The sequence below is a fragment of the Netta rufina genome (genome assembly GCF_964035555.1).
Source record: "Netta rufina genome assembly, chromosome: 1".
Lineage (NCBI taxonomy): Eukaryota > Metazoa > Chordata > Aves > Anseriformes > Anatidae > Netta > Netta rufina.
Genome location: NC_140123.1, coordinates 44,939,760 through 44,954,684, shown reverse-complemented (window position 1 = coordinate 44,954,684; position 14,925 = coordinate 44,939,760). Strand labels below are relative to the sequence as shown.

The 14,925-nt window shown below is 42.8% G+C and overlaps 1 protein-coding gene across 1 annotated transcript in view; it reads right to left on the bottom strand.

Annotated features, from left to right (window-relative positions):
* SLAIN1 (SLAIN motif family member 1) overlaps positions 1–5,840 on the bottom strand; it is a gene marked incomplete at both ends in the record, with an annotated part of 48,525 nt that extends 42,685 nt beyond the window's left edge. The window contains 2 exons of the mRNA XM_084291224.1: positions 2,102–2,241; positions 5,437–5,840. Coding sequence (XP_084147350.1) covers positions 2,102–2,241; positions 5,437–5,840 — 544 coding nt within the window. The remainder of the gene's footprint in view (positions 1–2,101; positions 2,242–5,436) is intronic.
* Between the last annotated feature and the right edge of the window lie 9,085 nt (positions 5,841–14,925).

The window sequence follows — 14,925 nt, the reverse complement described above, 5'->3', positions numbered from 1 at the left end:
CCACCAGACCAGGTTGCTCAAAGCCCCATCCAGCCTGGCCTTGAACACTTTCAGAGATGGGGTATCAGCTTCTCTGGGCAACCTGGTCCATTGCTTCACCACTCTCATACTAAAATATGTCTTCTTAAAATCTAACTTGAATCTGTCCTTTTTTAGTTTAAAACCATTACTCCTTGTCCTATCACTAGACTACCTCACAAATAGTCCCCCTCCTGCTCTCAAGTTAATATTAAGTCAATATTAGTTAAATTTTACCATAGAATTGCTGCAGTAGAAACACGAGTCCATTCCCTCCTTGAACATACTGCTCCCATAATGGGTTTTACACATGGCATGTAATTTCTGAGAAACTTTCTGCAAAGTCCAGGAAATTCATGATGCCACAACAATGACTAAAACATAAGAGATCAAAGTGACCCATGGTCAATATGTCTATGGAACAAATGTCACTCACTGTGACTTCTACTTAGAAATTATACTGATAACCATATAGTGATTTAAATTCCAAACAATAAAATTGCCTTTCTAATGCCTTTATTGTCTATTAAATCTAAAATAATACATTGGAAGGGAAAAACAGGTCATGCATTCCTCTGTATTGTTTCTACCTTCACAGCATGGATTTGATTCAGTTGCCTGTACTTAGATGCACAGGCCTGTATCAAGATGCTTTTGGGAGGCCAAAAGAGTAGCAGAAAAGGCACAGAACCTATGGAAGGTCTGTATCCTTCCTGAGTCATCCAGATGCAACTGAGGGCATCTTGAATGGTGCTAAATGCCTACAGGAGTCAATGGGAAAGTAGACTCTACACTGGGATTCAGCTCCAGACTGGGACACCCTGCATGACAAAGATGTGTCTTCAGGTGGGTGCCAAGCACCCATTACCATCAATGGACTCAAGAGAATCACTGCTTTCATCCTTGGGTCAACACCTACACCATATCCCTTGAGCAGTTCCCCAGCTTCTTCTGACTCTGGACAAGACTTGCACTGATTGCAAGCACAGGCATCCAGTTCACACTGCAGACATGATCTCAGTGGTCTGAATCAGGAGCCAAATTCCACCCTAAAGTTAGGTGGGATGATAACCAACATGTGGACCTCAGTTTCACCTACCTAACTATAGGCAAATGAGCTCAACTGCATATTGCTAGGACAGTAAGTGTTGTGGGGTCTTTCATAGTCAAAGCAAAGAGGCAGATACCTTCAGAGACTGATTCAGTTAAATGCCTGTTTTTGGATGAGACTAACCACAACTTCCTTTATCCTCCAAAGCATAAAGGTACCTGCTCAATCTCTTTTAACAAGGGCTGTAGCTGACTTATACAACCATATGCTCATATTGCCATTGGCTTTATTTCCTTCTCCTGTCATCTTCCTATACTGTTCATTTATGTTTTCTTTCCTAGTGACTTATAAACCTTAATTCCTATCTTAATCACTTTCTTCAACAACACTTATTACAAGGTTAAGAGAATACTATATGGTAAAAGAGTAAAAATAATGGTGGCTGATACTTAATTAGAACAAAATTCAGCACACTGAGATACAGCTAAATTCACTGGCACTGAACAGCAATCTGATTTATCCCAATACTCAAGTCTACCAACAAAGCAGTGCAAGCAATCAAGTTATAGATTCTCTTTGTCTGTCCTGTACTTAACAAAGTCCTGATAATTTTATTACATGTGGATAAAAATGCCCTTAAAAATGTATTGCATCTTGATAATTTTGGTTTTGCATAAAACCAAAAGCACTGTTTTACAAATCCCAATGCCAGACCAGTAGTAAAGTTAGCATCAAAGTTTTCTTGCAAAGAGCCCAATAAATCCTATTTTAAGAAACATATGAAAAATATCAAATATAAAAAGTGGGAGTTTTGCAGCAGAAGAAAAGAATTAGAAGGAGAATACTTTTAAACCTACATCACCAGAAAAAAAAAAAAAAAAAATATTAGCATCCATGGAGTGGAGGAATACTTGTGTACATGAGAAAACTGCATGTTGGCCACTTCTGGAGCTTGCTGAACACTGAACACTAGTCAAATGCTAGGCCAAAAATGTCAACTTACTAGCAGAGAAATTCAAAGAATAGGATTACCTTGTTCCAATCTAAAGCATAGGGAACGTTTTGCAGCCTCTATCTCAGGACTTGGATGATCCAGAACACGTCTGCACCACTGCAGAGGGCTCAGTGATTTTTCTTGAAGGGTAAGAGTCTTGGTAGGCAAGACATACAACCTTAACCAAAATACACACAAATGTCAGCAAGATAAGCAATACTTAAAAGTTTACTTTTGTATTCTCAGCTTTCTGCTCTCTAATGATTTATAACAGTGCAAATCTGCAATACACTAATAACAAAATACATTCCAGAATAAAACTTTACACTCTTTCACTCGTTTTCTTGCCTCCTCAGAAAACTAGGTGACAAATTACAAACTGTACAGGTCCAGAACTTCAAATCTAGGTTCTATTAGACATCTTCTAAAAATCTTGCAACACATTATTACCACCGTCAGAATTTCAGCACGGCCCAAAGTTCAAATGCATTAGGTACTCTAAAGAAGCTACCATTTTTCCCTTCTATATTTATCTTTACTGGAGATTAGATAATTTCAGCATTTGAATTTACATTTGAATCACAATTTCATTGTCACCCACTTCATAATTTTACCTACGATTTGATCAACTTGTCAGGATGCTGGTTATAACGTAATTTTTACACACACTATCTTCTCCTACTTGTACAGCAGTCATTTTAAGATTAGAAAACATCCATTGAGAAACAATGAAAACCTCATTTTGATATTCAACTCCTGTAAGGGGAAAAAAAAAAAAAAAAAAAAAAAACTATGCAAGAACTAGTACATATGTGTTATTCTCAGACTACAGCAGGCAACTAATCAGATGGTCAAGCACATTAGGAAGCCAGGTATCAAAGCGGATTGCACGGGTAAATTCTTGAAGCTGGAATCTGTGCTGCTGCTTCTGTCTTCATAGATTAGTGCGTCAGCTCACCTGGGAGAACACAAATCTCCCAGGATGTAAACTATTATTAGCCACCAAAGATGGCTTTCAGCTCCTTGGCCTTACCACTTCTGATTAATGTGACTGCAGACAGTCTTAGGTTTTTGGCACCAAAACACTCCACAAACTGTAAAGGAATTTGGCATCCAAACACGGGGTGAAAAAGGCAAGACAATGACAGCAATAAAACGATTGAACCTCTCGGGTGCCCACTTTCAGTCTTTCACCTTTAGGGTTTTGGTTCAACAGCTACCCAACCCTGAGCGTAACTCTTCTCCCATGTCTGCTCAGTGTCTTATTTATGTGAAGTGAATCAGCACTCCCTGACCAGCTCACAATGAATAAATCTCTCTACAATCAGTATCTCCTTTGGCAATTCCAGCTGAGTTCAACTGCTGAATTTCTCTGAGGAGAGGACTCATTTCCCCTTGCTTCCTTGCCGTGCTTGGCTACACATTTAAAAAAATTATCCTGAGAAAAACAGAAATGAAAAAAAAAAAAAAAGACAAAAGAAATGCTTTGAACTCTCCTGCTGACTTGAGGAACTGTTTCAAAACCTAAACATCTGAGTAATGAATTCTCAACAATCAGATATCTAAAAAGCTGAAAATCAAAAAGTTTTTATTTGTCTGCAATGATGCTAGTCCTAGTTTTTTGTAACTGCAGTTAAAAAAAAAAGAAAAAAAAAAAAAAAGAGGTCTAAAATTAATAAATCAACAACTAGGATACACAGTGGTCTTTAGCTTTCCAGATATCAGTTTGCTTTGAAGATTTATATTACAAAAAGCCCCAAGCAGCTGACATCACACAGCTGACCATTGATGGACAATGATGGAGATTCAGCCTTGAACAAAAAATGCTGAGCAGCTAAAACAACTCACTCTTAGCAGAATAAGTTATCTAATTCTTCCCACAGACACATACATCCATGACATGTTGATAAGTTTTAACCTCAAGGAAACATTTAGGATTGCTTCCAGGGTGCAAATAAAATAGGACCTCGATCAAGATCATCACTCTGTTGAGGCACATAAAATAATGCTGACTTTGTACAGCCCTGAAATATAAATAAGCGGGAACAACATTTTGTTTAACATGACTGGTTCACACCAATTTGACATTCTACAGCACTTAGTGTGAAAGAAAGTTTAATCATTCCTGCTCGTTTGTCATAAGCAATGGGTTACAGGACTGAGTATTCAGATACGCAGATTCAAGGCAGGTCCAAAAATCCCAAGCAGCCCTGAACAACCAATAGTGCACACAATGAAGCATCACTGGCAGAATTTCTATTCAATTTTTGGATGACTCTTAATTGGAAAAAGCAGTTTTCAAAAACTGAAGCACAGCATTATTTCATACTGTGAATTACACATAACCAACACTGAAGAAATATTTATGGTGTTTGGACTAATTATTAAATCCTATCTCTAGTGCCAAAATAAGGATGTTTATATACATCTCAGCTACATTACACTGTATTTTATTCTAAGCTGACGTAAACTTCTGCTCTATTTAAATACTGTAACCATTCTAAAAGCTATCTTGAAGCATTGATAGACAATTGAAACAGGTATTTGAATATGGATAATACACATTTTATTACTGACACTTTAACAGAATCGGGCATATGCTTGACATGGTTACGTAGCATGATTTCCATAGTAATTCTGCAGGATGTGGATAGTTGCTAAGATGTCTGCATGCTTTGCTGAGGCGAGTTTTGAGGCGCCAGACTTTTAAATGCATTGATATCTTTAGTCTGTAATGACCCCTTCCGCTTGTTTTCAAGGAATCGTTCCTCTAGGTCAAAGCATCTGAGAGCGTTTGGACAATCAGACACATGGGTCGTCCTTTAGGGACGCAGGAGTTGGACTCGATGATCCCTGTGGGTCCCTTCCAGCCCGCATACTGTATGAATCTATGAAATCTATGAATTTTTATTTTCGGCTTTATTATTTGCCGTTCGTTTCTGCTTCATTCTGGGCACTAACGCACTAGCACACCGCCATGCGTCCTGCAACTACACGAGACGCACAAACAAGCCTTTAGATCAGTGCCTAAAAGACAAAAGCCCTCCCAGCTCCCTGAAGATCTGCGACAATCGGGCCGGGGCTTTAGGACGGGGATGCAGCGCTGCCCTGATAACGGACCTCTCGATTTTCATTCCTTATGTAAACCGGAGCCCGAAACCGGGCTGAGACACAAAACCAGGCGATCCCCGCATCCCCAGGGGTTAAAGATGCGCAGACCGGGGGGCAGCGACCCCTCCGTGCCGCCCCGCTCCCGCTGCCCCCCACCCGTGCCGGGAGCACCTCGGGGGGCCACAGCGGTGCCCGGGGGGTGGCACAGAGCCGTGCCGAGCCGTGCCGTGCCATGCCGTGCCGCGGGGCGAGCCGCACGTACCACGTATCCTCGTCCTGCCCGCAGCATCCATCCTCCAGCTCCAGCACCGCCACCTCGTCCAGCACCGTGGCAGCCCCCGGGGCGCTGTCTTCTTGCCCCCCGCCGCCGGGAGAGGGCTTGAAATAAGCGAGGGGCTCCTGCAGAGTAGGGGGGGGCGCCGGGCTGGGCACGCAGGGCGACACGGGGGGGCTGGAGGGGCGCAGCCCCCCGGGGGCCAGCAGCAGGTGCGGGCCGGGGGTGGCGGCGGCGGCGGCGGCTCGGCTGCGGAGCTGCTCGTTTTGCTTCTCCAGCTTCCTCACCAGCTCCTGCAGCTTCTTCACCTCCAGCTCGGCGCTGACGGCCGGGCCGGAGCCGCTCCCTTTCACCTCCGCCATCATCGCTGGCTTCAGCAAGGCGGCCTCCATCCTCCCTACCTGCTCCGCCAAGCCGCCGGGGGGCAGCGCCCGGCACCGCGGCTGGGGTGGGGGGCTCGGGGGGGCTCCAGGGAGGCTCCGGGGGGGCTCCGGGAGCACCGGGAGCACCGCGCCCGGGGCCCTGCGCTGCGCTGTGCGCGGCGAGCGGGATGCGGGTGGGGTCCCCTCCCCTCCTTTCTCTCCCCTCCCTTCCTTCTCCTCTCCTCCTTCTCTCCTCCCCTCCTTCTCCTCCCCTCCCTTCTTTCCCTCCCCTCCCACGGGTGGGGTCCCCTCCCACTCCGGCAGCCGCCCGGGGAGGGAACAAAGAGGAGCGCGGAGCCCCCCCGCTCCTCCCCGGCTCGGGTCCAGCCCAAGGATGCTGCCCCCTCTCCCTGAGCCCGGTGGTGGCGAGGCTGTCACTGCGCGGCCTGAAGTGGGGTGGGAATGGGAGTCACAGCCAGGGGTCGTGTCGGGCCACCCATGCAGCTAGAAATGCCAATTGGTGGCATTGAGATGTGGGTTATGGGTTTTGGAGATGCCCTGCTGATGAAACAAGAAGACAGGACAATGCATACAAAAAAAATACACGGGGAAATTGGTGATGGGTAGGACAACCCCTGGGATTAAAAATCGCCCCCATATTGAAAGGATTCCCTTTGACGTGGTTCACATAAGCAGATCAATCTGCTATCCTTCATTATCCTTCAGTACTGAAAGAAACCTCCCGTTGCATCCCGCAGCTCAGCCATTACATACCCAGGTCTGGCCCTCATTGGGTTCATTTACACTTACAGGGGACAGCCTCCCGAGTTTCTTACAGCTCTGACACGAAATGCAGACCAAAACTCCAGGAAACACATGGATTGCCAGGCCAGCCACCACTGAGAGATGTCTGGATCAGTTCATCGCCACCCAACTGCTCAGCACCAGCTTTGGACAGAGTAGCAGCAACAGCAGCCAGCACTGCTGTCAGTGTTCCCTATCCTATCTCATGTTTGGTGTGTAAGGAGGGACAGGCTTTGCTTTGATTCTCTGTCTAAGTCATAAGTAAACTTGGAAACCATGCAGCCTGTCCAAGCCTCCCCTCTTTTGTTTACGCTCTTTGAAAAAGAGTCCTTTTTCTGCACGTGGATAGGAAAAAGCCACGATTATTTGGTAATCTCTTAAGCACTCTTGCAATGTAAGTAATAACAGCTAGTGCTATGAGAATGGCTGGAAAGGAAGCCAGAGCAGGGAACAAAGCACTGACTTCCAGATATACGACTTTTACCACTGAAGAGAATACATATAGCCTCCAGTGTAACAGACTGCAAACAGACAGCACTTAATCCAAAATTTTCATTTGGTCTCCTCTGTCCATTTGGAAGAGAGAAGTAGAAAAATGTTGAGAGTGTAAAAAACTCCTGGCCCCAATTCTGCCAAGCATCATCAGAGTAACCTAATCCAGTTTCCACTACTACAGATAGCCATAATCTTTATTCCCCTAAGGAAAAGAAGAATTGAGCTTCTACATGTTTAGCCCCAGGAAACAGGCATATCTCTCAGGTCGTTATCGCTAATAATGGTACTAGTGTTAATTCTTAGAAATACATATGCTAATCCATTAAGATTGTAAAGTGATAATTAGCAGCGTATGCTGTATAGAGTTTATTGGACATCAGTAATATACAACAAGAAAAAAAAAAAAAAAAGCTTACTGTAATGTCAGCGCCTGTGACAGAGGAAATATTTCCTCTCAGCCAGAGGAAATATTCAAAAGAGATTCAAAATGGAGTTGTTTTTTCTCTTTTAGCCGGACAAAGTTAGACCAACAAAAAGGAAGCAGGTATCTGATTGTTACACCTTTTAGCTATATAGTGCTTTTTCATGTTGATAGCACAGGCTTAGCTTCAATGAAACTTAATAATGTATCTGAAAACAGTATTTTGATCACTTTGCCAGCTAGGTTTTCGCTGAAAAGCATAAAACAAATGTCCCAGGCATACAAGCTGACACATTGTCCTCTAACTGCCAGAGCAGGAACATGGCAGTGTGGTCAGGGCCCTTCACTGACAACAAGTCTAATGCACACACCAGTTTGGAGGCAAATCAGGACACAAATCTGGAGATGCACTACAGTATGTAACACCACAGCACGGGACTCTGAGTCACCATGGAAATGCTTGTCCTCAGTTACAAGTAAAAGTAGTTGCAGATCTTCAGCTACCTTCTTCTGTTTGTGCTGCCTACACAAATGTTGTATGCAGACACTTCTTCAGGCAGACTTCCAGAAGAGAAAGAGGTTAGGACCAAGCATAGTGCCTTAGCATGGGTACAAGGACTTTTTCAGGGAGTTCAGCCAAATTGATCACAGGCGGGATAAGGTTCACTACATCTCGTAGTGAGCAGAGAGCAGGCCAGGAAGTTGGCTCTTCTTTGAGTAGGGCTGCTTTGAACCTAATCTCCATCTGGCAAAAGAGCTTAAACTTGTGCACACTTCAAATGCTGTGCTAATAATCAACGTGAGACACACTGTGTTTTGTTTTGTTTTGTTTTCCAGGTATTTCCTGGATGGTTGGATTTACTAAAGAGTAAAAATCTATTTCACTGTTCTGCTTTTGTTGCTGTATTTCAAATGTATGTAGAATTTCACTAACACATCTTCACCCAAGGGTGCTCATAAACACACTGTTTCATGGTCTTTATGCTGGCTTGCTAGTCTTCTGCAAAGATGGTTTGGACATCATTAAAATATTTTTACCTAACTGTTTAAAATATATATATATAGAGAGAGAATATTTGTCATTACTAAAAAAATGTTAACAAGCTCCATTCAGTGTCCCAACACTAGCTGACAAGTTACTGAACCCATAAGCTCTTTACAAAACACAATAAAGCCTTTATGGTTCCATCCATTTTTATAAAGTTATTGATAAAATATGTTTTAACACTGACCCCAAACATCTGAGCATGCCCATGAACCTCCTATTCCTGCACCTGAGAAACTGGGGTGGCAGAGAGGGGGCTGATTTTGGCTACTTACATGGCCTGCTCTAGCAGAAATTTCTGAGTCGATGTAGTTGCTGATAGACTCCCAATGCAGAGAACAAAGAAGCAGGAAGTCTACAAATCCCATCTGCTCTTCTCTGATAATAAGCCTGTTGCTTTATTCTATAATAGCTGCAGGCTGGACCTGCCTTTCAGGCAAGCCAGTAAAGAATTAATTGCAGTAATCCAGTCTGGGTAATACAAAAGACGTGTTACAATAAGGTCAGAGCACGGATGGTAACCTCCAAGTCTGGTGAGATTTTAAAAGTGCAGTTCCATTCTGAAAAGTGATTATGAACGTAGCTTTATAAAAATAGAGACACTAAAGTACCAGCAGAAGTCCATCTAAACCAGTAACAAAGACTGATAGCAGCTCCTTAGGTAAAAACATACAAGAAGCAAGAAAAATAGTGAGGGATCCTCTCCAGCTTTCAGTAGTCCATGGACTGGGACATCTGGATCGTTTATTTTTTTATAGCTACCAATGTGCAATAATATTACATTTGCTGAGCCCCATTTTTAAACCATTTATGCATTAGGACTCCACAACACCCTGTGGCAATTAGCACTGCAATTTAATTATGCATTGTAAGAAAAGCTACTTCCTATTATCTACTTTAAATCTGCTGCCTTTTAATTTAATTGGGTGTCCCTTAGTTCTGTTTTTCTAAGACGGAATGATTAATCATTCTCTATTCAGCTTCTCTTTTGTCATTCATGACTTATAAAACTCAGTTACTTCTCTTCCAAGCTGACAAGCCCTAATTTATATCGCCTTGCCCCCACAGAAGCCAGGCTGAACTTTCCATTGTTTCCTGTCTCCCCCCATAATAAAAAAATGAATTTTCCAACCTATTATTTCCTTTTAATTAAAATTCCTTGTTTTCTTATATCATGACAGCTTTGGGAACAACTATGAAAATTTGCTTGTAAATCCCAATATATTCACTTAAAGAAGCCGCCTTAACCAAAAACATATTGATGCCTTCAGATACATTCATGTATTCATGAGCATACCTTGCCTTGAAAAAGCTACACAGAATCTCCTCCAATGTATTATACATATCCAGATGCCTGTGTATTCCATTATTTATTAAAAATTGTACAAATTGGCTCAATAGAAAAGTTGAATTAACTGCAATGTAGTTCCCCAGAGCAGCTTTCATATTTATTCGTGTCTGATGTCACAGCTGATGCTTCCAATTCATTTGACACCAGGCATGCTTTGAGCAATAGGTTAAATGCCCGTGAGAAGTTCAACAATGGGACATCTGAGCTGCTGGAGAATTTTTGCATGGGTACTGTCTGGTCCTAGATATTTTTTATAGCTAGACTTACAGATTTGTTCTAAAGTACTTGAGTAGATAAATATTTTCCTGGAGTTACAGTGTGGAACCTTCCTTTTCAATGTCTCTTGAGAACATTTTGCCTTCTTAGTTCTTATTTTCCATTTCCTGCTAATTTACATTATTATTTTTATAGAATTTCATTTTTTAAACTACTATAATTCTTTCTGGCTTTTTCCTTATTAAATTAACATTAAACTTAAAGTACATAGTAGTTAGTATGAATTTTCTATAGAATAAAGTTCAAAACCACATCATTTTCTCTGAGCCCCAGTTTCTCCAGGAAATCAGTATTTATGATATCTAAAATATTGCCTATGCAATAAACATATTTATTGCATAAATATGTTTATTCCCTTCCCTTCCCTTCCCTTCCCTTCCCTTCCCTTCCCTTCCCTTCCCTTCCCTTCCCTTCCCTTCCCTTCCCTTCCCTTCCCTTCCCTTCCCTTCCCTTCCCTTCCCTTCCCTTCCCTTCCCTTCCCTTCCCTTCCCTTCATAAAGCATCAGCCTGAATCAGGATAGCTTGTTTCTCTCTTATGAGTCTTCACCAAGAATGACAGAAATACAGCTCACAGCTTATGGATTAGCCCCAGCAGGCAGCTGAGTACCACACAGCCACTGTCTCACTCTCCCCAGATGGGATGGGGGAGAGAGAGTCAGAAAGGTAAAAGTGTGAGAACTCATCAGCTGAGATACAGATAGTTTACTGGGTAAAGCAAAAGCTGTGCACACAAGCAAGGCAGAACAAGGAATTCATTCGCTACTTTCCATCAGCAGGCCAATTCCAGGAGAGGAGGGCCCAGCATGCGTAATAGTGTCTTGGGAGGATAAATGCCATCACATCCCCTCCTTCTTCCTCTATCCTACACCCCTGATGTTATACAGTATGAGACATCCCTTTGGCCAGCCTGGGCCAGCTGTCCTGGCTGTGTCCCCTCACAGCTCCTGGTGCACCCCCAGCCTCCTCGCTGGCTGGGCAGTGTGAGGAGCTGCAAAGACCTCGGCTCTGTGCAAGCACTGCTCCACAACAACTAAACCATTGCTGTGTTATCAGCATAGTTCTTACCCTAAATCCAAAACAAAGCATCATACAAAGCCCCTGTGAAGAAAATTAATCCTATCCCACACAAAACCATAACACTCCAAATGGCTAAAAATCCACAGCTCACATTTTGCCTGACTTGATTTCAGCTTGATTTGTCTTCAGGGAAAAGTGGCTGTTGACAGAGGAAAAATGTTTTACTTCATGATGACATGAATATACTGAGAGTGTTCAACTAACTCTGGTCATTAGTTTTCTCTCTCTTTTTAAAAAAATTTCTGTCATAATTAATTCTATCTATAGTTATCTGGAGAAGAAGATTCAAGAAATTCAGCAGCTGTACAATAAAGTGGGGAAAAAATTACCATCCATGTTAGGAACCTTATCATTAAGGTAACTAAGTAATTTTCAAAATTTGTAAAATTTTAATAAGTATAGGCCAGCAGACTGAATGCTTTATGATATTGTAAAGTGATTTAGAAGTTACCATGTTAAAAAAATAAATAGCAATATGCTCAGCACTGGTCATGTGATATATCTAGGAAAAAAAATAAGTATCACAAAAAAAAAAAAAAAAAAAGTCCAGCACTAAATATGTTTGTTGAGAAGGCAAATCTGAGTGCACCGATAACACAGTTGAATGAATGTCTAAAGAGCATGGAAAGTTTACAGTTGTTTGGAAGGTTTTATTTGTGTCCTAGTTTGCATGTATTTAACTCTTAGAGAGGGGAATGGTTTCATAGAGTATCTGAACTTTCATCCAAATTCACTTTGTTCAAGCAAAAATTTTTGCTGGACATTCAGAAAAACCTGTGTTACTTTTTGTGATTTCTTTAATTCCCATCATATGGTATTAAAAACAAAACAAAACAAAACAAAAAAACCCTCATGTTCAAAAACCTCTTCTTGCACTATCTTGAGAACTTTCCTGCAACAAATCATTTTCCAGCATTAAAAACATTTTCCATTCCTTCTAGGTCTCAGTAGTGCTGTATCAGTCTTTCTGGCTGTGATGGTTTGACACTGAAGGATAATTCAGCATGAGCATGTTGCTCTCTCACAACCCCTCCTCAAAAAGACAGGTGGAGAAAAAATGGTGAAAAAAGCTCATGGACTGAGTAAGGACAGGGAGATCAGTCACCAGTTACCCTCATGGGCAAAACAAACTCAGCATAAGGGAGATTAATGTAATTTATTGCCTTATGATAACATACTAGAATGGTAAGAAACTAAAAGCAAACTTAAAACACCTTCTCCCTATCCACTCTCTTATACCTACTCCCCTCGAGCGGTGCAGGGGAACAAGGAATGGGGGCTGCGGTCAGTCCCTAACGCTTCATCTCTGCTGCTCCTTCACGGTTACTCTCTGCCCCTGCTCCATGCAGGGTCCCTCCCACAGGATGCCATCCTTCCCAAACTGATCCTGCAGGGGCTGCCCGCAGGCAGCAGCTCTTCAGGAACTGCTCCCACACGGCTCAGTACCACAGGGGCCATCCCCCAGGAGCAAACTGCTCCAGCACGGGTCCCCCACGGGTGGGTGGCAGCTCCCCCCAGACCCCTTGCTCCTTCGTGGGCTCCTCTCCATGGGCTGCAGCTCCGGCCTGGGGCCTGCTCCTGCAGGGGCTCTCCATGGGCCGCAGCCCCCTCCAGGCCACATCCACCTGCTCCACCGGGGGCTCCTCCACGGGCTGCAGCGTGGAGATCTGCTCCATGTGGGACCCATGGGCTGCAGAGGGACAGCCTGCTCCACCACGGGCCTCTCCACAGGCTGCAGGGGAACTTCTGCTCTAGTGCCTGGAGCACCTCCTGCCCTTCTGCACTGACCTTGGGGTCTGCAGGGCTGGTTCTCACTCCTCCCTCTCCCAGCTGCTGTTGTGCAGCAGGTTTTTCCCCCTTTAAATCTGTTCTCCCAGCTGCCCAAGCAGTGTCGCTCACTGGCTTGGTTCTGGCCAGCTGCAGGTCCCTTTTGGAGCTGGCTCTGATCTGACATGGGGTATCTGCTGTGAGAGAGGGAGTTAGGAGAATCTTATCAAGTAGAGATAGAGCACTGACGGCATTAAACTAGGATGCTACTTAGTGTCTTTGCTAACTATGGTGCATTGTGCAAATAAACTAAAGCAAGAAGCCTTGGGCCCCTTACCAAGGTCAGTCTCTTAATTAGAGTGTGAGCCTATCTTAAGAAACTGGTAGAAACTGGTCCTGCAAATGGACAAGAGCCAAGGAGCAACTGAGTCTGTGCAAAGACAAGAGGTCAACTAGCAGTGACGAAGAAGAATCATCAATCTTCGTCCCCACGACCCCCAACGACCACCACCAGAATACACTGCGTGATGTGAGGAGTTTATGGAAATGACTCCTTGAAACAAATTTTAATACGAAGCAGGGAGATGTTATGAATATGTATAGGGGTATTGTGAAACTTCATGCATATGTAACTCTTTAGTGCATATAACCAAGGCAAGTTGCTGCCTCAGGTGTGCATGACTTTGGTGGAACTACTCCCCATGCTGCCCAGCGCAGCATAAACATACCTACTTTACAATCTTACTGATTGTGGAGTCCGTTTTCTGCAAGTCAGCTGGGCTCTGCTCACAGAGGCCACCCGTTCAACCTGCTCTACTCCCAAAACCTTGCCGCGTAAGCCCAATATGCTGACTCTGTGTCATTTTGGTCCATTCAGCAGGTGTACAGTCAGTGTATATGAATTGTGGTTTAGAGCATATCCTTTTCAGCTAGATTTTTTCCTTGTGTTTGTTCAGATTTGTTCATAAGAAACAAAGATCCTCCTAGCCTTTCTTTACTGTTTCGTCTGTGTTCCTGCTAAGGAGATCTGATTCTACTTAGAAGGCTCAATTTAAAAAAAAAAAAAAAAAAGAATTCTCAAAGCATGTGCTCTCCTCTGTCTGATACTACAGTGGAAGAGGCAGAAAAAATAATATTCTTTCTTGTTTTCTTCCCCAAGCTGTCCACAGATGTCAAAACACAGAGAATATTTTTCCCACAGATACTTTGGTAAACAGATAAAAGCAGTTTTCAAATGTATTATCAATAATATGCTTTTGTAGACTTTCTAAATAGTAGTTAGTATTTTTAATTATTGGCTGTCAGAGTTCAGCAAATTGGTTAGCTGGTACCACATTCTTAATTCCAGTATTTGAACTAAAAACAGGGTTTTTGTAATTCAAAGTTCCACCTGTGAAAACTTTCTAGAGGAACTAGAAGATGTGAAGATAAAGTAACATTTGCTAGAATATTCAACTTGCAGTCAAGTTTTACTGTTGATTTCAATGGCACCATTATTTATGGCAATTTTTTAAATTCTTAGCCCCGGTTTTAAAATCACAGATTCTGCTTGTCCCTAATTGGCTTCTTTGCATAATGCTTTCATCTTCTTCTGAATCTTTTCTCCTTTTTCTGCTTCTTTTGTCTATTTTGACATGTGAACACTAACACTAATACTAATTGTTTTCCTCCATTAGGAAAAACATCTTGAAAGCCAGAAAAATATTGAATTTCCTTTTCAGAAATTATTGTTGTTTTTTTTTTTTCTTTTTTTTTTTTCCAGATGAGGTAGTTTTAGAATGTTGGCTGCCGTTGTTTTGACCACAATAGCTGTCTGAGCTTCCTAAACAGATGTCTGATGATTGTACAGCAATGCCAATACAGAGACAAGTGCTTTTGG